This window comes from Cinclus cinclus, chromosome 2 (assembly GCF_963662255.1).
Source record: "Cinclus cinclus chromosome 2, bCinCin1.1, whole genome shotgun sequence".
Classification (NCBI taxonomy): domain Eukaryota; kingdom Metazoa; phylum Chordata; class Aves; order Passeriformes; family Cinclidae; genus Cinclus; species Cinclus cinclus.
Window position 1 is genome coordinate 50,831,723 of NC_085047.1, and position 15,498 is coordinate 50,847,220.

The 15,498-nt window shown below is 34.0% G+C and overlaps 1 protein-coding gene across 2 annotated transcripts in view; it reads left to right on the forward strand.

The window, feature by feature from the left end:
* The window catches only part of PDS5B (PDS5 cohesin associated factor B), a 76,894-nt gene that overhangs the window by 26,097 nt on the left and 35,299 nt on the right, over nt 1-15,498 (forward strand). For both annotated transcript variants that reach the window (XM_062514699.1, XM_062514700.1), the window contains exons 9-17: nt 1,476-1,570; nt 3,813-3,958; nt 4,867-5,018; nt 6,660-6,773; nt 8,280-8,361; nt 11,529-11,577; nt 13,018-13,157; nt 13,233-13,348; nt 14,323-14,428. In XM_062514699.1, coding sequence (XP_062370683.1) covers nt 1,476-1,570; nt 3,813-3,958; nt 4,867-5,018; nt 6,660-6,773; nt 8,280-8,361; nt 11,529-11,577; nt 13,018-13,157; nt 13,233-13,348; nt 14,323-14,428 — 1,000 coding nt within the window. The remainder of the gene's footprint in view (nt 1-1,475; nt 1,571-3,812; nt 3,959-4,866; nt 5,019-6,659; nt 6,774-8,279; nt 8,362-11,528; nt 11,578-13,017; nt 13,158-13,232; nt 13,349-14,322; nt 14,429-15,498) is intronic.

The following is a 15,498-nucleotide window of genomic DNA, read 5'->3' on the forward strand; positions in this document are numbered from 1 at the left end:
TCTTTAATGTGCATTTTTTTCAACTAGCTTTATTGCCATTGACAAGAAAAAATGAATAGTTTTTAATTTCTTCACAAGTGAAACTATTCAATGGTGGATTAATTTTAAAACAGCATCAAATGACATTTTTGTATCAGGTGATATTAGGACTGCTTTTGAGGCTTTTTTGTACAGTCTTTGTGTATGAGTTTCAATGTTTTTAATGGTTAGAGTACCTTAAAATAAGTATGCAATATTTACAAGGCTGCGAACATACTCAGTCTTTTGTTTTTTTAAATATTCTGCCAGTTTGAGATAGAAAATACAACTGGAGCTTGTAGTCAGGAGAAGCCCAAATTTGGCTACTATAAAGAAAATATTTTTGATTTGAGTAAAAGAGGACAAATCCTAAAAATTATTACAAATGCCATAGTTTATAATGTAGCATTCAATCATCAAAAGCAGGGTCCTCAAAGAAATGCTACTTTTAAGAATAGGAGAAATGTAATTGAAGCAAAGTATTTTGCTTGATAGTATGTAACTATTTAAAACATGAAATGTCATCAAAAAATATCACATCTGGTTGGGCCCAAAGGAAAATGTGTCATTGTGTTACAATGTAATTATGTGCCGTTTGTTCACAAGAACTGTTTTCTACTAGTTGAGAATCACATATGTGCATCTACTACTAAAGATTTTCACAAAGTTATAATATCTGTGTTATTGAAGGAAGCACTCATAAAAATATCTTGATTTTGAAAACATACCTGGGTCTTATTAAAACAGGTATTCCTTAAAATCTGTTTATTTGATAAATAAATAGTTCAACAGCATTCTAAAATTACATTTTTAACTTGTTTCATACCAAGGATTTTTGAGGATAACTTGAAAACACATTTAATTTTGGAAAAATTGTCTGTAATTGCATCAACAGTTTTGTTATAAAATGACCTATATAAAAATTAAAAGTGAGAAAATACTAGTTTTCAAGCATCACATCTAGGTCAGTCTTCTAAAAGGAAATGCTATTAAATGATCCATCTCAGAAGAAATTTGTAGTAGACTAAATGTGCAGTTCTTTGTTGTCTGTCATGCAGTGTAAGGAGGGGATCAATGTCACAGTCATATAAAACTTTGACTTTCTGATACCTGGCTCATGGTTAATTATGTGTAGCATTGCAGAAAAGGAATTAAAATATATCATACATATTTCTAATAGTTTTTTGCCTGCCTGGGCAAAAGAGAGATCTTCTTTCTACCAGGAGAAGATTCTTTTCATGTTCAAAACATGATTCAACAAATGAGTATGAGAATTTTTTTAAGCTGAAGACAGTCTATTTAACACTGTGAAATCGGAGATGCTGTATGCGTGTAACCATGCATGGGAAGCATAAAAAACATTTTGAGAAGGATTTGATATTGTGTAGAAATAAACTGATTGCTTTAGCAGAAGTGGAATTTTTGTTGCTGTAATACATTGTCTTGTTTCTAACTAGGTTTAATGATATCCACGTACCTATTCGCCTTGAGTGTGTCAAATTTGCAAGTCACTGCCTTATGAACCACCCTGATCTGGCAAAGGATTTAACAGGTATCAGTTTTATTATAACATTAAAATACCATTTTAAGTCTCCTGGAAGAGTCAAAAAGGCTAGAAGGCTAGTTGTAATCCTGTGTACTGGTGTGAGCTGGAGGACCTAACTGATGGTGGAGTTCTAAGTCAAAATCCCTGCCTTCAGTGTTTCTTCTCAGGCTGAGGGGATTGTGCATAAAGAGTGCCTCAGCTGGAGAGATATCTCTCCTTCTCATACAGTAGTTGCATTCCCAATTGCTGCTGAAATTAAGCACCATGGGATCAGGTAAAGACAGCCTGCCTAACCTAATGGTCGTGGCATTTATTAATTAGGGTGCCTAGGGGAGACTTAAATTCCACAAAGCTGAAATATTTGATTGATGTACAGCCACTGTCTAAAATATGATAACAGTCCTCCTAACTGACTACAGCTTCACAGTTCCACCTCCTTCAGATCAAACACAGCCTGTAATTCAGAAGCTCTGTAGGAAGAAGGCAACTGGCATCAATGGAAGCATTTAGATATTTGCTGCTTCACATGTCTTATTTAAAAAAAAGTGTAATTAGTAAGAATTGGTTGGTTTGCTTTGTAGATGGTCTTTTCCCCTGATCATTAAACTCTACTTGGAGTGTTTTTGAGGCAGTATCAGAGTTAAAAGGACTAAAGTGCATGGGATTGCTCTCCTGGTTACTGAGTATTTGTCAAATTGGACACAAATAGAGAAAGGCTGGAGTCACTCTGGAGTTATCCAGAGATTAGCCCATTTGGTTGGAGCATGGAGCACCATGGTTGTAGGTCTGATCCCCATATAGGCCATTCACTTAAGCATTTGTCTTGGTGAACCTTGTGGGTCCCTTCCTAGCTCAGAATATTTTGTGATTCTGAATTGTTAAGACAGATTAAAAAACCCAAAATATTCTGAGTCTTTCCATAATGGAATGGTAAAAATGTTTTCCTTTTTGATTATCAGAGTTATATTTTATTTTATTTTTTTTTTTACATTGCAGAAAGACTTTGTGCCCCCTCTAATGGTATCCTCTAGGAAATGTAATTTTGCTTGCCCCTCCTCTCTCTCCCCACAGTGCTTATCAAAATCAAATTGTTGAAAAATTTCTGTGACTCACTGGTATTGGAGATGAGAATTGTTTTGTGTAGTGGCAGTATTTTTCATTTGTTTTTGTTTATGTTCCTGTTAAACAGTAGGGCTTTTTAAAAAGGCTTATTTGGATTTAAAATTTCATAGCCTCCATAACTGCAAAGCATTATTTTGAAATGTGCTCTTTCAACTTTTGGGCTTATTACCAGTAATGTTAGTTGCCAGTGTTTCAGATGAGACTTGAAAATTTTCACTGGTTATTGAACAGTGGTGAAAGAACAGTAACCTCTGGTTATTTCATTCAGGGTAAAGTTTCAATTTGCAAGGTTTTTTAAAGTTCTCAGCATTGCACTGAACTGTGATCTTAACTTCTGAGTGTGTTCCTACCCGTTTGTGCTTCTAAAATAACCTAAAATACAGCTAAAAAGATAAATGAACTTTGCATTTTATTTGGCAGCTTTTAAAAATGACAATATGTAGCTAACAAATTTGACACCTAAAAGCAGAAATTTTAAAGTGTTGATAGTATAAGCTAATTGGTGTTAGCACATAAGTAGCAGTGTACCAGAATAATCTAGAAAAAATATTTAAGATGGATAAACTAGGACTAAATAAGCATTATAATTTGAAGTATCTCTTGATATGTCCCTGCTTATGATGCTTGCATGGCTCATACTGAGTGTTCCTGGAGCAGGTGAACTAGATTCCTTGTGGATATTACAGAGGTTGAGAGCAGAAGTGCAGCTGATGTACTCTAGGAGCCAAAAGGGATGGAGTCTGCAGGAAGAGAGTAGCCTCTAGCCTGACCTAAGACTTTAAAATGCATATGGTGTGCTTAGCTAGTTCTCAAGCATGGTCTAATCTTCTCTACAGATCCAGTCCTGCTTAGCTATGATAGTTGTCAATGTATACATAGTGTAACTACTATAAGAAATGTAAAAAAAAAAGTTGTTGCCACATAATTCTGATTTCAATAATGCCAGTAATATACATATTTAATATTCTAAGCAAATACCAAGTTTTACTGGCGTTACATTTAGTCTTGGAGAGAACTGTTGGTTTCTTGCTGATGCTTTAAGCACAATAAAATATTTTGTTCAGTTTCTGTCTAGTGGGGAAAGTAGCTGAAGTTGTATACTTACTTACATATTTTTTCCCCCCAGAATATCTGAAAGTAAGGTCACATGATCCTGAGGAGGCCATAAGGCATGATGTTATAGTATCCATAGTTACTGCTGCTAAAAAAGATCTTTTGCTTGTCAATGATCACCTGCTAAATTTCGTCAGAGAAAGGACACTGGACAAGCGGGTAAGACATAATTGGCATTGATAATAGCTGTTTTTTATACTTCTAAACTGTAATTTTCACCTTTTTAAAAATCAGCACTTCTAAAAAATGCTATACTGATTTTAAAATTACAAATGAAAACCAATATAAAGCAAAAAAATCTTGAATCTGTTTAGTGAGTTACCTTCTTCTGAGGACCAGAATGCTGCATTTTTCATTGTGCTGTATTTTATTTAAGATGATACAATTTAAATAATTAAATTGGCTGCATCACAACAATGTTGTTCCAATTGTCTAGTCTAGTAAAACTTTTAAGTCAAAGAAAACCCTTGTAAAACATTCTAGCATTTTAAGAAGTTTTTCAAGCAGGTTTCAGAATGTATTATATGTGTTGTAGACTACCGGCTTCTAATTAGATCATTGAAAGACTGCAAATCAGTAGTAGCCTTCAAATTTGAAAAGTCTTGAATTTTAGTTTAGATATATTGCATTATTTGGTAAAATTTATGAGGTTTGCTACTTAATTTAAACCATAGTAAACAGGATTGTTGATGGCAAACTTTAAAAAAAAATCACCTAATTTTTTTCTTATTTGGTGACCTGTTTTTTCTTGTTGCAGCCATAACAGAAATGCGGATATGAGTATAGAGTGTGAGGAAGGGTGTTGGCTTAAATCTGTAATAATTCTACATTCAAGAGGCATGAATTTAATAATTCATGGTAGTTATTGGTGTTGAAAGATTTAGTGTAATAGATATGAAGCAATATATGTCCTAATGAGAAACTGCTGCACTTAGAACTCAGTTTAACTTTTTTGCAAAAGAAAATTATGTTATTTTGGTGTAGAATAGGAAATAACAGAAAATTCTGCAGTCTTTTCAGTTCTGGCTTTTGAACTGCTAAACTGGCTGCTATTTCTTTTTGTCAAGTGGAGAGTGAGGAAGGAAGCTATGATGGGACTTGCACAGATATACAAGAAATATTCATTGCAATCAGAAGCAGGAAAAGAAGCTGCAAAACAGATATCATGGATCAAAGATAAACTTCTGCATATATATTATCAAAACAGTATTGATGACCGGTAAGTTAGTTGTAAAAGCTGGGTGATTCAGTGGCTAAGTGTCATAACTTGTTATGAAGATTTGTTTTTCCTGTGTGTTCCAGTGCTGATGAGAATTTTGATAATCTTGTATGTTTTGATTCAGTGCATAATCTTACATAGCTGCAGCCAAATGTTATCCTGTGTTGTTTTCTTCTACTTTGTAAGGGGTTCTAAAGGGTGTGAGAGGTTGCAGTATTTCAGGAGTCTTAGGTGTACTTTGCCACTGCTTCAGTGGAGGGGATTTTTGTTTAAATTTCAGTAACTTGTTAATTTTTATGTTAAAATTTAGTAAGTAAATTTGCTTGAATAATGTTGATTTTGATTTTCATGTTGTTCCTCTATGTTTTAAAGATAGCATGTGTAGCAACAATGGGCAAGCAATATTAGTCTGCAGAAAGTTAGGTTTCTGTAGCACAGAAACTTTGAATTAGGGCCTTGTCCTGGATTTGTGGTGAAAGCAGTGCCTCTGTCATACCAGCTGTAGCATTGTATATGGTTGTTTGTATTGAAAAAGAGATGGTTGCACATGGATAACTAGTTTGGGAACAAGTCTGCCTTAACTAATCAAGGTCATCATGTTGGCTTTGCAAATGAGCTTTCACAGTGTGTTCAGATACAAATGGCATTGTAAACCCATACAAGTATTTTCAAAAATTCAAAGCCTCAGAAAATTATCTTTAGAATAAACGATATTTTGTAGTCATTTCATGGTACCATGGAAATGGACTGTTTGGGTTCTTACATCCAGTCTTAACCACTGATACTTTTCTAAAACTTTTTAAGCTAGCTGAATTTGGGTTTTGATTACCTGCACTGTACATACAGAATTTTGTTTTCTTTTCCAGCATAAACGTACATGATTGTTTTTACCTGTTTGCTCCGTTCTGTTAATATTTATCTCAGTACTGGAACGTCAGTCTTGGACTTGTTGTCTTTAGGAGTAGCATATGGGCTTGGTTTCCCTTTTTTTCTTCTTGTCAGTCTTTTCTAGGTAACTGTCAGGTCCTTTTTTCCAAATAAGGAGCTTTTTAAACAGAAGCTTTTAATAATTCCCTTAGGAATGTACCTGCATTTGTGCTGCAGAAGCAAAAGACATGGGATAAACTCAGCTTGTGGGAAAGAGGCCAGAAAAGAGTGGAAGGAAGTCAGCTCATTCTAATTAGTATCTGAGTTCTCCTTTTGGGCTTCACATGATATTTCTTTTTTTATGAGCATTATTAGTCATAGCAGTATTATTTTAGGGCAATTAATTTGGGTCAGTTCATGAATTTATCCCAATACTGACTTGTGATGAAATTAAATGATAACATCTTATTGGGTTGACAGTTAATATCTTTTTCCAATTGTTTGATTTCTTCTAGATTAATACATCTGATTTTGATAGTGTCATCTGTTAAATCTCCTACTACCAGCATTAACACTGTGTTTTCTATAATGATAAATTTCTGTTTAATTTATGCTAAGTTATGTGAAATAACTTGACGTTTAGGTTTTTGAATATCCCCATTTTTTATGCGACAGCTGATGTCTAGATGGGGCTGAGAATTTTTGAATTGATGTTTCAACAATTCCAATTGTGTTCTTCCTGCACAGTGTAAGTGTTTTAATCCTGTCTTTCAGGTTACTTGTTGAACGCATTTTTGCTCAGTACATGGTTCCTCATAACTTGGAAACAAACGAACGAATGAAGTGTTTGTATTACCTTTATGCAACACTGGATTCAAATGCTGTGAAGTATGTGCTGCTTTTTACTACTTTCAAAATGATTTTTAATGCAAATATTGTTGTGAAGTAGTCTGAACTGTTAAGTGTAGCTTAAATCAGTGGATAGAAATAGTTTATAAACTATTAGAAAACAGAATGTAGAAATAGCATCTATTTTTCGAGTGAGATTTTGAAAAAACACTAAACTTATAGGGTGTTTAATAACAAGATGCAGTACATTTAAACCATAAATGGCTAAAAAAAGTAGTGTCAAAGATCTGGAAAGAAACTTCAGTGCATGTCAGTCCTTTTATGTCTGCAAAGAGATAACATAGATATGGTACATCAGCCCTAAATCTTACCTGATAACTTCTTAATTAATATACTACTTGTTGCAGCAGCCAAAGTGACTTAAGAAGGAGAAGAACTAACTTGTTTGTCTTTCCTCCTTAATTTTTATTGTTTTATGTGCCTTCTTCAGCTTAAAATGGATACATGCACATGAATTTGATTAATAACAGGTATACTGCTGTAATGTTCACATTGGTTGGATTGATTTTAGATAGTTTTACTTTGTTTTTCAGGTGTAGTACTCAGTGACTTGAAAATCAAATAGGTTTTTTTTTTCCTTTGAAAGAGATCAGAAAAGGTTTTGTATATGAATGAATGCCTTAAAAGATCCAAAAGCCTTCCCATACTATGCAAATTGATATTTGAACCCCCTGATTTTCTTGTATTGCCTGTCCAAAGATCTGACAGCTATAAAAACCTGGAATTATTAATAGTATATTAAAAAGTTTCTCTTCTAGTAATTCTTTAGTATAGGCTAAATGAAAATGCAGAATGCATTCTTTTAAGTTACTTGTTATTTCAGGCAACAAGTAACTACTGAATTCTACAGTTCCTGTACGCAGCAGTACTCATTTTAGAGACATAGTTTGTTCAGTTATTTATATAGAATTTATTTTTTTGCTTGTGGATTTTATAAGTTTTGTGAATGTAGCTGAGACATCTGTTTATATGGTTGACTATTCCTGGAAAGTGTGCTAATTTTCTATTCTGCTGAGTATCTTTCATGCATCTCTTATAAGCCTAATCATGTCCACTTTTCACAATTCATTCATCTAGTAGCTGCTTCCTATCTGCAAGAAAAACATTTGGTTTTCTTAGTGATAAAAATCTTCAACATCTGCTTTAACCTACTTCTTGGTATGTTTTTAGAAGAGTTATTTCAGGCTTGTACAAATGAGTTCTTAACGGACCACAGATTAGTTACTTCTGCATTCTTTGAAAGGCAATGTACTTGAGCGTGTGAAATGAAACTTGTTTCAAAATTTTACTTTAGTTCAGTGTAATATTATGAAGTAAATTTTCCTAAATAGGAAATATATAGCCTTTGCTCACACAGCAGTGAAAGTTCAGGTGATAAGTACATTTCTGATTCTGAAATTGAAAAGACTGTACAGACTCATTTTGGACAGGTATGTTACTCCTTGAATAGATAATTTTGACAATTACCTTTTTTTCCATTTTTAGAGCATTGAATGAAATGTGGAAATGTCAAAATCTGCTACGACATCAAGTAAAGGATTTAGTTGACCTAATAAAACAACCCAAAGTGAGTTCAACTTATCTTTATTACCCAGTGAATATGCAGTTAATGTACTGTTTTTTAATTCTTTTTGTCTGGCTGTCTCAAGCTTATTTGTAACAGCAGATTGAAAATATTGTGAAAGTTAACAGATACTCCATTAGACTACATTTGCTGAAGAAAATGTGTATACATTGTATTTGTAAAATTGAACAGAAGAAGGGTGTTATAGAAATTTCTAAACTGTTTTGCCAGTCATTTAATACTGAAACATTTTCTGCCAGTGTTTGAGTTACATCTTGCCAGGAATATTCTGGCTCTTGAGACAGGGTGAAACCAACCAGTTTTTGATTGCCAAATCAAGTAATTAAAAAAAATTACCAGTATAAACCCTCTTAAATTGATATCTTATGTGTTATTAGTAACTTCAAAAGAATTGGAATATTTTTGTCCCAACAGGTTACTCATTTCTCTTCCTTCTCAGAAATTTCTTGAATATTGTGTTGGGGATACCAAACTACAATTTAATTTTCTTGTTTACAGATTTGCTCAGAAGGGAAAAATGAAAATTTATTGAGCATTTGGGATATTCTCATAACGTGAATTTCAGTTTGTTTTAGTTACATCTATCTTCATACTCATGTTTGGGAATTATAAAACTAAATTCTTGATATGGTTTGGAATATAATTGAAATTTGTCTTTAATGCTAGAAATTTGATCGAATGCTTTTTTAACAGAAATAATATAGAATAGAAAATGTTGTCATGCTCAAATTTCTATGTGTCTATGTGTGTGATTTTTATTTTCAGTATATGTATATAGTTGTACTGAGGTAAATGTAATGTTTATCCATTTGCTGGAATTACCAGAACAGGGAAGAGTGGGGTAGCTGTGTGGTTGGATTATCTGATGTATTTGCCTAGAAATGCTAATGTCTTGCCAACAGAGAGGCTGCAGTGAAATCAGTAATTTCGACTTAGTGCATTAAAAATATGCTGTGATGTGTTAAATTCTAAGTGCTGTAAATGCTAGCACAACAATACTTCCTTGTATTTTGATGACTGTATTGAAATGCTTTTCATTTACTGTTCTTTGGTGTAGGTTAAATACATTTCTGTATTTAATACCTGAGTTAGTTCCTTGATATTTTCTGCTTTTCACTTGAAAGTGAAATTTCAACTTTTCCTTTTTTTCCCAGGGTGTTGTGAAAGTTCTTTCTCAGTTGTAAAATATTAAATATGATATGGAATTTACCAGGAAGGTTTTGATGCCAGCATAAGCATTGCATGCAAGACAGTGCATGCTTTTGTCATGTTTGCATTTGTCCATCTGGATTTTATCCTATTTTTTTCTCTTAAATACTAATTCTTTACACTTAGATATTGTCTTGAATAGTAAGACTACATGGGAGAATATACATGGCTTGTGATAGAGCAGAGCAGGGAAGAGAGGTGTCTGAGAGGGAGCTGAACAGTGTTTTTTAAAGTGTTCATTTGTTTGCTTTTATTTCTCAATACCAGAATAAGTAAGTAAAACTTTGTGTAAATTGACATACTAAATTACGTAAAATTCCCTGACTCAAAAGTGTTTTGATGCCTGCAGTGGCACCACAAACTATCACATACAGTCCAAGTAATAATCTTGAGACAAATATCCATTAGCAATTCAGAGCTATGTAAACATCTCTCTCTTTCTTTCTTTCAGGAAACAAAACTAAGATTAAATAGTAACCTTTTAGAAGGTGTGTTTGTGTGCTTTTTAATTTCTGTCTAATTTCTTCATTTAATCATTACAGCTTAGTTGTTGATTTGTTCTCCTGTAGCTGTTGTCCCTGTGCCAAGTGTAGGCATTGTGAGAGTCCTCAGAGATAAGGAGGAATGGAACAAGAAATAGTGTACAGATGTTAACATGAAGCAAATTTGATTAGGTAGTAGGAAAAAAAAATTGCAGTAAAGGTGATCAAATATGGAACAAGTAGCCCAGAAATGCTGAAAAATCTTCATCCTTGTAAATATTTAAAATGCAACTAGAGGTTTGCCTGAAGCAAAACCTGATCCTGCTTTGAGTAGGCAGTTCAGCTGCATGACTTAAAGTTGTTACTGCCAACCTACATGATTCTGTAACTATAAATCTTTGAATTTCCCAATCTACTTTTCTGCCATTTATTGAAACTCTATGGGCATCTCCTTTTTTTCCTCTTCAAGGTTTCCTCAAAGTGCTATTGAGGAGGCTGAAAACATGTTAAGGAACTTTTTATTGCTGTTGGTCTTAAATTTGCCTGACTTAAGACAGAAAGGACATAATATTTGCCTTTAAGACAAGTTACTTTTCTAAAGAGCGAAAGCATAAATCACAGCTCCTCTTGTTTTCTCCTTCAGCAGTGGTATGCAGCAAAACAAAATCAGTAACCTTCCCTGTTCAAGTGTAGAAAAGTGGTTGAATGCTGTTTTGTGTCTATTGGAGTATAATCTTCATTTGCTGCAGATGAATGCAAGATTACATAGGTCAACTGCCACAGCAGATTTTCTAAAATAAATGTTTCTTAAACTTCTTTACACTATCATATTTTCGTAGAGGTATACTATTGCAAGTTGGTACTTCTTCCTCAGGTTATTTGATGTTTGGCTGAATTATTAGTTGTATGCTCAATCTTTTTTGATGGGAACTTTGGCCAGGACTTGAAGACTTAGTTAGCATTAGGAGACCAGAACAGAAAGGATGAAAGAAACTCCACAGTTTCTGTTTTTCTCTTGAGCCACAAGAGATTCGAATATGGGAAGTCTGTATCTGCTGACAGCATTACTTGAGTCCTCCAAATGATATCTGATTTCTGTCTTTTATCACCTTTTTTGTCTGAACATGGGAGTTCAGCTGTGACAGCGAAGAGCCCTGCAAATGATGGCATTCTTCTGAGGCAGACATGGCAGAAATAGCCTATTTGGGCTCTTCATAAGTTATATGGTAGATTGAAAAGTAATAGTATTTTATGTAAGTAATGCTGTAGGTATGATCTACCTTTTACTTCCTGTGTCTACACTGAATTTGCAGTGGTGGTTTTTGATTTCTAACACACTGAATTAGCAGAATTGATGCTAACTTGTTGTTAATGCAGTCTAGAATCTTCCTCACTCAATATTCAAATAGAAATAATATAAAATTTTTACTTAATCTGTTTTTCTTTTGTGACTTGCAGACCGATGCCAGCAGTAAAGCTATATTCTCAAAAGTGATGGTTATAACAAGTAAGTCAGTAAAAGTATTTACAGTACCTAAAAATTGCAGTAGAACTATATTGCTTTCTTGCTTTAAAAATCATTTGAGGTAAGTTTATAAACAGGCCTTTTACAGCAGATAAAATTTAAAGCAAGTCATGATAAATGTGATGCAGCAATATGCTTTTAAGAATGAAGGCAACTCTAAGCAGAATTACTTACTGTAAGAAGTCATGAGTCATGAAGCCTATCACATAGCATTTTGTCTGCATTGTGGACTAATCAAGGTCTAGATGATCTAGGGTGTTAACAACTATTTTAGTATTTATTATAGAGTGTATATTCCTAGATGTTAACTAAACTACGAAGCTATGTACAAACCTGTCTTGGAGGTTTTAGTATTGTAAATGTCATTGGAATGCAGAAGAGTTTGGATTTCAGTAGCAAGGAAGGCACTTTGAAAACTGAAGAACTCCTGTGTAAACTGAACTATTTATGAAGAAATACCCACCAACCCAAAAGGAACACTTTTTGTTCCCTGGGGTCACCATGTCAATAGCATTAAAACCAGTATGAAGAAAAATTTGCTTTACAGCTCTGAGAATTTGTTTTCAAGTACACCTTTTTTTTTTTTTTTTCCTTTTTTAACAAATGCCATTTGCTCTGGCAAAAAATATACCACGTAAGACAGTGCATATTTTTGCAAAAAATGCAGAGGGGAAAAATGAACCTTGCTGCTTCATTGGCCATGATCCCAATCCTTTTTTTCCATCAGTTTGTATTGTTTTCCTTATAATTTCAGTTCTGGGTTGTATTTAAAAAAAATAAAAGATACGGCAAAACAAATTCATAATAGAACTTGTTTTGAACTAACAGTCCTGTAGTGCTACACCACATTTTGTACCAGCTTTGCTTAACACTGGCTGGACCAAAAAGATGAAGCATATTAAATAGTAGACTAACCCTTTGCCAATAAATTGCCTTGCTATAATATAAAATGTAAATATAAAATGAGGATGTAGTTCAAGAAAAGCATTTTAAATGCTTTTTTTGGGAGGAGGGATGTTTTAAGCTGTTGTAAAGCATGTGTTTACTTAAGGGGTAATTTAGCAAAAATACCCTTTTTGTTTTTCACACTTGTTGCATTGGGTGATCTGTATACAGAATGTGTTTTGTTGTGGAGTTCAGGCTTTGCAGTCTGAGGTCAATTTCAGCTGTTAGTAATACTACTACCATGACGAACTAGACTTGCTGGAAAACGAGTGTGAAGGGTGGGGAAAGCAAATAGCCAAAGGAAATTTGTAGAAATTTGTGTCCTCATAGATACATCTGCAGATTTTGAAGAGTTTTGTGGTTTGGGTTTTTGTGGTTTTTCTTTCTGTTTGTTTTGGGTTTTGTGTGGCTTGTGTGATGTTCTAAACTTGTGCAATTTACAATATGTAAATAGTGATTTATTTTGATTATTTAAAGGAAACCTGCCTGATCCAGGGAAAGCTCAAGATTTCATGAAAAAGTTCACACAAGTTCTAGAAGATGATGAAAAAATAAGAAGTCAGTTAGAAATGCTTGTTAGCCCAACATGTTCTTGCAAACAGGCTGAAGGATGCGTGGTAAGAATTGCTTGTAAAGTGTGAATATTTTTGGAACAGAATTGATTAGAAATTTAATTGCAACTTATATTTCAGAGGGAAATAACAAAGAAGTTGGGTAATCCAAAGCAACCAACAAATCCTTTCCTGGAAATGATAAAGTTTCTTCTTGAGAGAATTGCTCCTGTGCACATTGATACTGAATCCATCAGGTATGTTTTTTGTGTGTGTCGTCATCCATAATCACAGCGTTTGTAAACTGGGGCTTCTCACTTTGCCTTTAAGCACAAGCAATAATAGGCTGGGTGGGTGTGGCTTTAGGCTTGGTGACCTGCTGTATTTTCTTCTGTTTCACCTTGTATAGGGGTTTTTGTGTCCTTGTCCAAAATGTAGTCACAGAAACAATTGCATTGGCATTCAGCATAGCTGGGATGACCTGTCAGTAAAAGTGGATGTGTTACTGATGGACAAAGTATGGTTTGTAACCAGCTGACTTATTATAAAACAAATTTCTGTCCCACCTATTCAGCTGAAACTTTCCACTCAGAATATTAGCTCACAGTGACATATATAGTAATGTAACTGAGGAAGTAAAGATTATGATGATGAGGCGGCAAGACTTAAGAGGAGAGTAAGGCAATGAAGTTATGGGAGGGAGAAGTAATTGCTGAAATGATTATTTAACTAACAGTAGTATTTGAAATTAGCCTTACTGTCAAGAAGAAATATGCAGGAGATAGGTCTTGTAAATTTGTCATCAACTCTTAGCAGAACTGCTAAATGGTTATTTTTTTTTCCTCTTGGTTAGAGGCAAAGTACTATAAACAGTTATTTTCCATCAGTTACTAAGAATCTGTAGCAGGTTGTAACCTCAGCATAATTATTATTGAGTTTGTTGCTTGCAATGCTCAAATTGTTTTCTTATTTTGGTCATCCTTCCACAGTGATTTGTATATAGTTCTTAATTCATGATGGATAAAAATGTTTGAATGTAATACTTCATAAACTTTGATTTGGATAGGAGATGAGGGCAACAAGATTATGCATGTAGTTGACATACTTGTTTTATAATAAGCTTATGTTTAAATAAGTTACTTTAATAAGATTGTTTTCACAAATTTAAGATATAATCATACCTGGTGGAATTGCAATAACTGCAAACTACATGTTTTGTTTTCCTCTTCAGTGCCCTTATCAAGCAAGTGAACAAGTCAATAGATGGAACAGCTGATGATGAAGATGAGGGTGTACCTACTGACCAGGCAATCAGAGCGGGTCTTGAATTGCTGAAGGCAAGTATAGTCCTGGTAGTCAGTGAGCATAGGAAACTTTGCAAACACTTTTGTTAAAATACATTTTTAATTAGCACTTACTACTTTTAGTCAAAAACATGTGGAGCCTGCCTGGAAGAACCTGGTTTTGTTTTTTTGTGCTTTATGCTCATCTTATGTGATGTAGGTCATCTTATAGGCATGTAAGGTTATTTTTTAAAATTATTTAGAAGCTCTTCTGGAAGCCAAAAGTAGTTGTGTGTGAGGCAGCAGCAGCAGCAGCAGAGTTTTGATTATTAGAGCATGAATTCAGTGATGTGTAAATATATACAGTGCTATTGTATATCAGTACAACACTCTCGTTCCTCTGTGTTCCACATAACTCTTACCTATTTCAGTTCAGTATAACGTAATTCTTCCCTATTTCAGCTATGAGTGATTTTGAGACTCAGCTGACATAGCGAAGACCGTCAAGTAGTCTAACTGGGGGTTGACTTCAGAGGCCTAAAAATCTGAAGGACTCCCATACTGAAGTTTTTAGAGTATTTTAGGTTAACTAAAGACTGATTGGATTCACTGGAAAGGGTGTGGCTCTTTATCCAGATGTGCACATTTAGATAAAAGTGCAAGATATATAATAGCACAAGAATGCATCTGAGTAAGAAAGAATTAATCATCTTGTGAAGGACTAGATTTGAATGAAGGCTTCCAAGTCAGTATTTACATATTTTTATGAAATGGCATGACACATTGAAGGAAGAGGAGGAATACTGCGCTAAACAAAGAGGTCTATACATTGTGAGAATAATACAGAGAGGACAAATACAGGAGTCCAGCATTGAGAATGCCATGCAACGAAGTGGGAAGAAAGGTAACTTGGTTAAAATAGAAAACTGCGAATAAATAAATTTCTAGATTTTGAGAATTGTTTCTCTGTCGTGGATCAGAATATTATGTGGGAACAAGGCTAATAATCAACATCCACTTAAAAATGAAGAGTAGACCAAATATCAAGGAGTATCAATTGAGGGTTTCTTTATTTCATTTTTTTTTTAACATGGGAAGACTGTCATACTTGAAAACAATCAAGT